At 43.1% G+C, this 10,292-nt stretch overlaps 1 protein-coding gene across 1 annotated transcript; it reads right to left on the minus strand.

Moving 5' to 3' along the window:
* Positions 1-2: 2 nt before the first annotated feature.
* EIF2B2 (eukaryotic translation initiation factor 2B subunit beta) lies at positions 3-9,030 on the minus strand. Its single transcript, XM_081864294.1, has 8 exons — positions 8,765-9,030; positions 5,917-6,037; positions 4,414-4,568; positions 3,659-3,822; positions 2,494-2,589; positions 1,476-1,613; positions 978-1,044; positions 3-250 (listed from the first exon to the last, which is right to left on the minus strand). Exons 1-8 carry the CDS (start codon positions 8,928-8,930, stop codon positions 93-95), a joined length of 1,065 nt encoding a protein of 354 aa, XP_081720420.1. The 5' UTR covers positions 8,931-9,030; the 3' UTR covers positions 3-92.
* Between the last annotated feature and the right edge of the window lie 1,262 nt (positions 9,031-10,292).

The following is a 10,292-nucleotide window of genomic DNA, read 5'->3' on the forward strand; positions in this document are numbered from 1 at the left end:
TGTCCATTTCCTGCAGTTTGACGTTTTATTTTGGCGGTGCTTCTTCAGGCGAAAGTACACATCTACTCCGTGATATAAATGGTGTCCACAGCTCAAAGTTCACGATCCGCCGGGTGATAGAGTTCACTCATTAGACGATAGATGTAGGAAGGAGCGTTGCCTCCAATATTTGAAATGAAGAGTGTGATAAGTTCTGGAGGAACGTAGTCAAAGACCGGACAATAAATGTTGACCTTAGACAGAATATCTCCTGAAAGAAAAATATGCAATTTGAGTGAAAAATGAACAACAGAAGTGAACAAGAAAAAATTGGCCTTGCACTTAGTGTATGGCACATAAGAATCAGTGAAAAAACTGAGACAATGCAGCAAAAAGATGTGAGATAAAAACCTATCTTGCCTCAAGTGCTCTATTATTCAAAGCCTGAGTACACAACAGTGTAATCATAAGCGTGCTTATTCAAAAGAAAACTGCACTGAGAATCCCTCAGAACAGCAGCGTTAAAGACACAGTTGGGGACCATTGCCCGTGCTTGCTTAGCCAAAATTATCTTGATAGTATATCACTGCTTATATCACACCATATTTTGCCTTCGGTGCCCAATATGAGTTGGAGGAAGGCATGTACAAAATATATTAGCTGAAGAAACAGTTACAGAACAGTTATTGCTTAAAGTAGATCAGGATGTAAGCATAGTGAATATCTCCCTAGTACTAACAGTGCAACCTTTTGCATGTTTACTCAGAAGTATGTCCCATGAAGTTCAATGAGACTTGCTTTTTGGTCAGTGAATTTAAGATTGAAGCTTAGCAACTCAGGCTGCAATCCTATGCACACTTACTTGGGAGTAAGCCCCGTTGAACACAATGGGATTTCTTTCTAAGAAAACATGTATAGATTGGGCTTTCAAAGGTCCAGAGTCACTAAAAGTAGTTTACAAAGAAGCTTCCTCTCAAAATAATTTTTAAAAATTCTACCTTCTGTGAAAGGCAACACTTCCTGTGGAGAGACGAATTTATGGAATGAGTCGTCTTCATTAAGGAACTGGAAGAGAGAACAGCAAAGGAACCATCACTATCATCCTATGCAAGAGATGCAGCATAGGTACTTTTCTCGTACATTTTAAAACTTATCATTTATTCTTATTATCAAGCCTCTGAATTCTGTATCCAATATCATTTTCAGCACTTGCATGTTCACATAGCCTTGGTCCATTCCATATGCCTTGTTAGATTTCAGAAGAGATACGATCCAAATGGTACCCAGCGGTGCAGGACAGGATTCAAGAGCATTGACACGGTTACTTTATGGTCTTCTCTACAAGACACACAGACATTTTGCAACTTGGTTGCATTAGCAAAGGTCCATATTAATGCATGCATTTGGATTCATCCATGTGCAGCAGCACTGGCTCTCTCGGAGCATTTGTGTTGCTCTTGACCGTAGAGATACTGTTCAGAAGTTACTGCACCTACCTGTGGTGTGAGCTTGAACATGGGTGCGCAGACAATAAGAGGGGTGGAGTGGTGCTTGGCTGCCAGTGCCAAGGTATGAGTTCCACTGACAGCTATCAGGGCACCATTGGCCAAGATAGTCTTTGTTCCAATTATTACCTGCAATACAGAAATATTAAGAAACCAGAGTATCATAATAATGTGGTGGAAGTTATTTATCTTAGATCATGACCCAGCATGATGATAAGCATTCCTAACGTACAATAGAACCAGTAACTCGAGTGGGGAGCAAATTTTGGGTATAATTCATCATAGCACTAAGGAGATCATTCTGGCAGCACAAGCATTTCTGTTTTCCCAATGAAGTGATCTCTCCTTCCCCTGCATATTGTTCTGGGGGTGACTCTCAGCTGTCCAGAGCGTATTGGGGGAAGCACGGGGGGGGGGGGGAGCCCATTGCACCAGCAGGAATTCTTGCACTGGCTTCCACTAGCAAAACTGTAGTTGAGTCTGGCCCTCTTGCTTGTCAAAAAGGTTGATCTTGACCCATCTGATCCAACACAATTTCTTATGGGACTCCCCAGATAACACGTAGTCAGCCAAGAGCTTTTTATGATGCCCCCCCCCCAGCTCCAGTTTTTCAAAACAGGAATTTTGCCTGCTATTGGATTCTGGCTCTGTTGCCATGATGATAAAAGATTTTTGTGGGGCCCCCAACCCATCCTCCATTTCTTCTATTTAAAACTTTAAAAAATAATAATAAAAGTCTAGTTATTTCAATGACTACTTCCATAGGTATTGCACTGTGATGCTGTTATGCCAAAAGTTTTGGGGGTGCTTTTTCTGTGGCCCACATAATTTTGTCTTTTGTCTTTTTTCAAAAAGCCATATCCATTTTTTACACTTTGTCCCCTGGCTGGTTTACAATAGTTCAGTGCAGCCCTTGGCCTAAAAGAGTTTCGCCACTCTTGAACCTACAAGCTTCCCAGTATGGTCCACATAGCAGCAGAAACAAACCAAACAATCCCAACCTGCCTACCTTGTTGACGCGAGACATGACAGCAAAGATGGCGGCATCACTCATGACGGTAGTTTCTATGTTCTCCTTAGACAAACGGACAGCCATTTCATGACCCTGAAAAGGAAAAAGGGGAAAGTGACAATGTGCATTGGAAGGGCCAGGCAAGTAATGCCTGTAGGCTAGAGTTTCTGAAGCTTTATGAGCACACAGTTCATCTCAAGCCAGGTCACACCAATGGTCCCACTAATCCAAGTATTATTTCTGTCAACAGTAACGAGACAGATTCCTTGACAATATCCATCACCTCTTAATCCCAGAATCGGTCAGTTAGAAGTCTGAAAATGGAGATTCACACCTATGGTTTATTTTTTCTACTATTTAGCCCTCAAGTAATCACCTAATGCTTTAAAAACAAACAGTAATGCTCATCATTCACCACAAAGACTTGTGGCAATTAAATCACTATGTTATTTATTTATAACAATTATTGACAGAACCTTTTAGACTGTTCTTCATTACAAAAGAACCATAGGACAGTTTCCAAAATACTATAGAACTATGTATTAAACAAAGAAACAACAAATAGATTTATCAGTAAATACAAAGCTGAATAGCCTATATGTCAGTCACCAAATACTGTACCTAGGAGAACAGATATGTTTAAAGCTGGCACTATTATCCTGCCACTTCCAGAAGAAGAATTCCAGACAGGGAATTCCATCACAGAGAAAGTCTGATCCTGTATTAGAGCTTTGCCTGCAACAGCAGACTTTGGAACAACAAGAAGTGTTGGTTGATACAGCGTGGGAATAATATCAATGGTGTGTTGACTATGCATTATATGAAGAAATGCTTTCTTGTATCTCAAAACTGCCAGCTATCAGAATTTATTGTGAAATGGGTGCTGTTCAGGCATGCAAGGTTTTCACACTGTCCATAAAAGCCATTATCATCAGAAACACTACCATCCTCTTACTGGGAAAGGTATGAAGTTTCCCTTAACCTATTGCCTGTTCACAAAGCCTACATTCCCATAAATGGAAAAAATATTTCAATTATGATTAAAATATACAGTTTCTATTTTTGTAAAATTTGTTAAATAAATAAAACAAAAATACAATTAGAAGTGTTCCATAGTCAACAGTGAGCAGGGGACAAGGATAGCCCAGATAACAGGCCTCACCTGACAAAAGGGTGCACATTCAGCCACAATTACATGGAATTTCCTCTTGCGTGCTGCCTCCTTCAGGAAGGCCTCAACTGTGCGTGAATAGCCAATGGTCATGATCACCTCATTAGAGTGGATATGCTCCAGGGCCTGCATGGCAATGTTGTCAGTGGTGCCCTCTGCAAATAAAAGAAAAGAAAAAAGAAATCCAGCCATAAGAGAAAAGACAGGCCCAACACCTCCTCCACTACAAATTAGCTAGGAAATAGGGCACTAATCCAAACAGGGTGGAATCTCATTATTTCCTACCATACCTGAATCGTATACTGCCAAGGGCTTATGGCATTAAAAAAGACAAAAAAGGACACATTACTGATATGGTTTGCAATTACAATTGGATGAAAGGGCATTATGTGCATTATATAAACTTTTAACAGTCCCTACAGATTACAGACACAAACTGTTTAGCTTTCATTCCATGCAAGAAGCAGCTTCCTGTGGTTACGTCTGTATCTTGAACCTAGGTGGGCTATATTTGTACCACTTACTATATCATGAGTACTAAAATCTTCTTACACTACTCCAGCTGAAAATGATGGAAAAAGCTCTACCTGTTTCTTCTCATTTCTGATCTTCCTAATAGGAAGGCAGCATTATGCAGCAGTTAAGGGTGGAACACTTCAGCAATACTCATTATTGGAACTTTCTCATTTTACTAGCAATCATGTAGTTCCCACAGTTATTCCTGTTATTATACTGCTCTCTCTTACCTAGTTCAATCAACAGTTCACTAATAATTTCAATGATATTGGCCCTGAGTGGAGGATAGTAGATATTGAAACTCTCAGTGTCGTCGCTAATTTCCGAGGTCAGAAGTTTGTGTAGTGATTCCTGCTGGTCACTCTCCTCACTGTATCCTCGAAGCCTGCAAAACAAAAGGGACTTTTTCAAAACAGAAAAACAATCCTGCTGGAAGACTAAGTTACATGCTGAACCAGGCATTGTGGCTTCCCATCAAAGAAGGAATTAAGAACATCTGATTATATTTATGTTAGTCCTTCTAAAAACCAAATATCCTGGGTCAATATTGCTTACACAGCTCAAGTGTGTTTGGCCAGAAAAGAAAAAGAATAGTATGTGCAATTGTGGTTTGATTCAAGGTAATTACTTTGCCAGGGAATGGTACATACAGTAGCAACACATTATTAATTATAATTTCTTACCCACCCTTCATCCTAAGGGCTGAGGGCGGGTTACAGTTAAAACACAATATTAAAAACAGATTAAAACACCACTCCTGTGTAAGCGAGGGAGGACCCCAGGAACAGCTGAAGACTCCTAAGCTTGGATGCCTCTTTGCAGGACCAAAGCCCTGAGGCCTGGACTCAGCCACTCTCACCAACACCTGTCACTCTACCCCCAGCTGAATTACATCATCTAGCCGGGCTGGTGAAATAAAAACAGGGCTTCTGTGGGGGATCTAAGTATTTGTTCCTGGCATTAAGCAATTGGGACAGATTAGGGATTCTGCTGGTTTACTGCCTGCCTCACTGCCCACGGTCTCCCAACCTGAGCTGACAGAGCGGGTCTCAGAATGATGTTGAGGGCTCCTGGACGGCTGGTTTTGGGGGCTTTCAACAGCCATGGTAAAGTGCTCTGGGGTGGCTCAGGGCTTCATCACTACCATGATGACCTTGGGGCTGGCTCAACATATCATCAGCCCAACACATGTGGCAGGTCACACTCTGGACCTTCAACTGGGCAAGAAGAGGGTGGTCTGAAAGTGGGGAATTTTGATATCAGTCCCCTGTCATAGACATGGAATGCTTTCCTCAGGGAGGCTCACCTAGTGCCTTTATTACATATCTTTAGGTGCCAGGCAAAAACATTCCTCCTCTCTCAGACGTTTACTAATTAAACAGACTTTGGCCTTTTAAACGGGGGTGGGTGGGTGTATTGTTTTGTTACTGTGTTATGTATTTTTCTATTTTTAGCTTGTAAATCACCCTGTGTTCCTCGGGTGAAGGGTAGTATAGAAATTTAATAAATAAAATAAAACAGCTTATAATCACATGAATAATTTAGGTCCTAAAAATAGCGGAATAAAGATTCAACACTCCAAAATCAACTGTTTCAAAACCCTTTCTACAAATGAGTTCCAATGGTTATATATAAATTTTAAACAGAAAGTTCCAGATGTGGTAAGGTCAGGTGGTTTCTACATTAGAGAAATTGGATTGGCTAGGTTCTGATCAAACAAAAGCAACCATTACCTGCCATACTCCTCTCGAATTATCTTCAGCACTCGTCTCACCATATTGCCTACAGTGGTCTCAGATGGCTGGGCCGCAGTCATTTTCTTACCCTCCTGACGAATTATGCTTATCAGCTCTCCTGAAATGTAAGGAACTTTCAAAGTTAATTCCATAGTACAGGGTGTCTACTCCTCACAGTAGACACTCAAATGATACTTCAAACTACTCACTCTGCCTGCATCCGGTTGGCAGGAACCTGGGGGGGGGGGCTGTGTGATACATTGAATTACTTTCCACCCCCCTTTTTTGGTGATTAAAATAAGCCTACCCAGATCAGGATGATACATCCAGTAAAAAGTGCCTACATTACACAGATCAACAGAGGCAAGGACAGGATAACCACTTGCAGGCGGGGTGTGGGGGTGTTTGGCTTATGTACCTTTTAAGGGTCCCAGACATCCTTTTTATTGGGCATTCAATATTATTTGTGTTCATGATTGTATTGGGGTAGTTATAGGCAATCCCACTCTCTATACTGCTTACTTCTACAAATGTTTTGGGGCAAACATACTGCTTCATTTCAATTCAGGGCATCTCCCATAGCTTTTAACTGAAATGTTGTAACTTATATCACAGAGGCTCTGGAGTTATTGTTTTGTCTTTTGCCAGCACAAGAGTGACCTTCTAGACAGCAATAATGTGATGACATTGAGGATGCGTTGCAGAAATGCTAATAAAATGTAATAATGTATGGGAGGTCCAATAGAAAACCACCACTAATGCACCATTATCACATGGAAGACGGGTTGCACACCAATCTAGGGACTCCCTAAGAATTGTGTATAAGAAGGGGGCCACTAGGGGCGCATTGGAAGATGGCCAACAATAACATCTCTCCAACCCACACGAGGTAATTAAGAGGCTGTAATGGGAGTATGCAGCCTCCCTGCCCCCCAAAGGGAATGGGGGGGACTGCCCTTGCCTGCTGTGCCCATAAATCACCCCCGGATTCGAGGGGTGAGGGCACTAGGCAGAACGCCCTTTTGTGGACTTCGGCTCTCCTAGACGCTGTCTCTGATCGCGCCACTAGCTGCAGCAACTTGAAAATAAACAATTAGGAAGAAGCAAATGCACATATTTCAAGTGAAGAATGGGGAGTAAAGACTGCTAATTGAAGGGACCTCTGTGAAAGAAGACGGGTCGGATAAACAGGAATATATCATGAGAAGACACATCAAGGCTCGGTATGTCGGCAGCGGGACTGATGGGGGAGGGGAAAAAACTTTTCTTTCTTTCTTCTATGTGATTAACCAATAATCCCCCCCCCCAAGTCAGAAATGCCGATTAAATGACCTAAGCTGGATGATTTAAGACTGTGTGAAAATAAATTCTAACCAAAAGCATGTTTTAAGGAGATCGAAGAAAGTACAAGAGCTTTGGGATGACGCAGTAAAAAACAGCGTCGCCATTTTGGCAAGTTCTGTCGAAAGATTTATGTCTGGGAGGAGGAATGGATCTGTTTTTATACTGCGGGCGAACCTCCTCAGAGACTAAAGAAGGCGACAGATTTGCGAAGATTAATGATGGAAAGAGTGCTTTTATCTATGGAAGTGATGATATATGGAAACCATCTTGATATGGCTATTGGAGGAACGGAAAAATTCACACAGGATTACAACTTGTTTTACCTGCTTAAGGAGATTATCAGAAGAGGTCGCAAAGAGAAAGGAAAAATATACCAAAATAACAAGATGAGATGTGGGAAACAGCAAGATAGGATTGGATAGAATTATGAACATTATTTGGACAGATTTGTGGACATTAATGCAGCAGCAAGAAGATGATTGGATCCCCCTTCGGAACTTGAAATATGGGTACCCCCAACAAAAATTTTAAAATTCGGCTTTGTAATTTGGAATTTATGTGATGTGATGTGATTTGATTTGATTGGTCGGTTAATAAAAATTATTTGTAAAAAAAAATAAAAATTGTGTATAAGAAAATGTTGGCAGCTACATAGGGGTGGGGGGAAAAGAAGCACCTTCCATAATCAGCTCTCCAATACGACCATTTAAAATACAAGTGGCCCTCCAGGTGTTCCAGCTCCCATCAGCTCCAACCATCATGACCAATTGTCAGGGACGATGGGATCTGGAGGGGCAACAACATCTACAGGGCCATAGGTCATCAATCTCTGCTTAAAAGGTGCAGGAGTCATAAACTTCCATTGCACCTGTGACCGCTCGAGGTGGAAAGGCAAAATATGTGTGGTGAAAACAAAATAAAAAAATTCCTTCCAGTAGCACCTTAAAGACCAACTAAGTTAGTTCTTGGTATGAGCTTTCGTGTGCATGCACACTTCTTTTCACCCCTTGCTTTTTCCTGGAAGACCTATTGCAGTCGTTAAGAGTCGTCAACAGGCTCATCACAGCTATCTGCCTATCACCCATTCCCACCACCCTTCTGAGTAATACCCCTCCCCACCTTCTCACTATATAGAAGGGTCTGGTGACTTCTGTTTCAGTGTATCTGAAGAAGTGTGCATGCACACGAAAGCTCATACCTAGAACTAACTTAGTTGGTCTTTAAGGTGCTACTGGAAGGGATTTTTTTATTTTGTTTTGACTATGGCAGACCAACACGGCTACCTATCTGTTATGTGTGGTGAGCTAGGCAAGTCCTGCCATCGTTGCAGCTACTTGTGGCGAAAGGAGCCAACCGAAGTAAAATCGCGGTTTTGTTTCTCGGTTTAGGGAAGAAACGGGTGGAGGGCACGACTGGGGAGAAAGGGTTTAAGCCCGGCGACAGGAGCCCGTGCATGAGGCGAGGGCTCCTTCGCCGCCTCCGCCGCTCCAGCTCCTCTCACCCGCATTGTCCCAGCGCCCGTTCGCCACGATCCTCCGCAGCAGGCCCACCGTCTGCCGGGCAACATCCTCCGAGCGAGGCCTCTTCCCGCCCCGCTTTAGCAGCGCCACAAAGTCCTCGATCTGCCCGGAGAGATCGGATTCCCTTTTCGCAGCCGCGGCCGACATCCTGCCGATTCGAAGCGAAGGTGGATAGAAAGGGTTGGCGGGGCGGGGGAACCAATCCGGCGGAGGGAACGAAAAGCAAAAGGAGTTTGTAGCCAGCCGGACCGACGCACACGCGCTTTTTCCGGGTAGGCCCGTTGCCATTGGACGACCGAAGAACCTGCCCCGCCGCCCGTTGAGATCTGATAGGCCCGATCTCCAGAGGGGGCGGAGCTTGCCTCACCGTCGGGTTGTGAGTTCTCGGGAGGGAAGCGGCGTCGTTGTGGCCGCTCCGACTCCTTTCGTCATCGAAGCGGAAGAAGCCGGAGGAGGAAGGCGCTGCTTTCCGGACGGGGAGACCAAAGGAAGCGGCACGACCAGAAAGGTTTATCTCGTCCAGCATTCTGTGTTTACGGTGGCCAGTGGCCTAATCCAGCTTCCTTTGTCCCTGTTTATTGCACAGCTGCAAAAGGGATGCTGGCAGGTGTAGCATGTCAGGTAGCTGTGCTGCATAGGATGGAGAAGTTGTACCCCGCACCCAGTGCCGGATTTACATATAAGCTGAACAAACTATAGCTTAGGGCCCCCCAAAAAAGTAAAGGAAAAAAACCCCTGGATGTACATTTCCAAAATATAAGATAAAAAACAAATACAGTAAAACAAAACCTACATACAGCAACAGTGTTTTGTGTTGTGTAGGCTCCTATGATGTAAGAAATGGGGCCCGCCTGCTAGCCTGCTCCCTAAAATATCACTGGTTTGCTCATTTCTATATATAAGGTGCCTACATTCTGCATGGACTGGTTGTGTGGCAACATGTGCAAATGGCTTTGGATACGTATTAGGTCCATAAATTACCATATAGCATATATTCAACACAAAAAAACAGCAACAATTTGTTGTTGACAAAGGGCAGCTGGACATATAAAGGGCCCAATTACCTTCAGTAGCTTAGGGCTTCTTCAAACCTAAATCCAGCCCTGCCCCGGCTGAACCACTGTTAACTGTCATAATTTGCTGGGGAAGGAAAAGAGTCTTTTGGCAGAGCAGAACACCTTTGGCTGCCTGTGAGTATTGGCACAGGTGAGCAAAAGTTATCATGGGAAGGGGTGCATCACGATCACAGGCAAAGGCAGCAGGGAGTGCTGCATCCCCCCAATCAAGTAAATGAATAAAAACACTTAACTAAACGTAGAAATTGTAGAAAGCTTTTGACAGATTTTTCTGAGCACTTGGGGTAAAAATATATTTTTTTTAAAAAAAACAAACCTGTTGAGACATTTCATTCCAAATTGCTAGACAGATCTCTCCCATCTTATATTGTAGTCATGGGCATAGCCAGTATTTATGGGGTGGGGTGGGGTGGGCAGGACACCCATATAAATC

This window comes from Podarcis erhardii (genome assembly GCF_964252035.2).
Source record: "Podarcis erhardii genome assembly, chromosome: 1".
Classification (NCBI taxonomy): domain Eukaryota; kingdom Metazoa; phylum Chordata; class Lepidosauria; order Squamata; family Lacertidae; genus Podarcis; species Podarcis erhardii.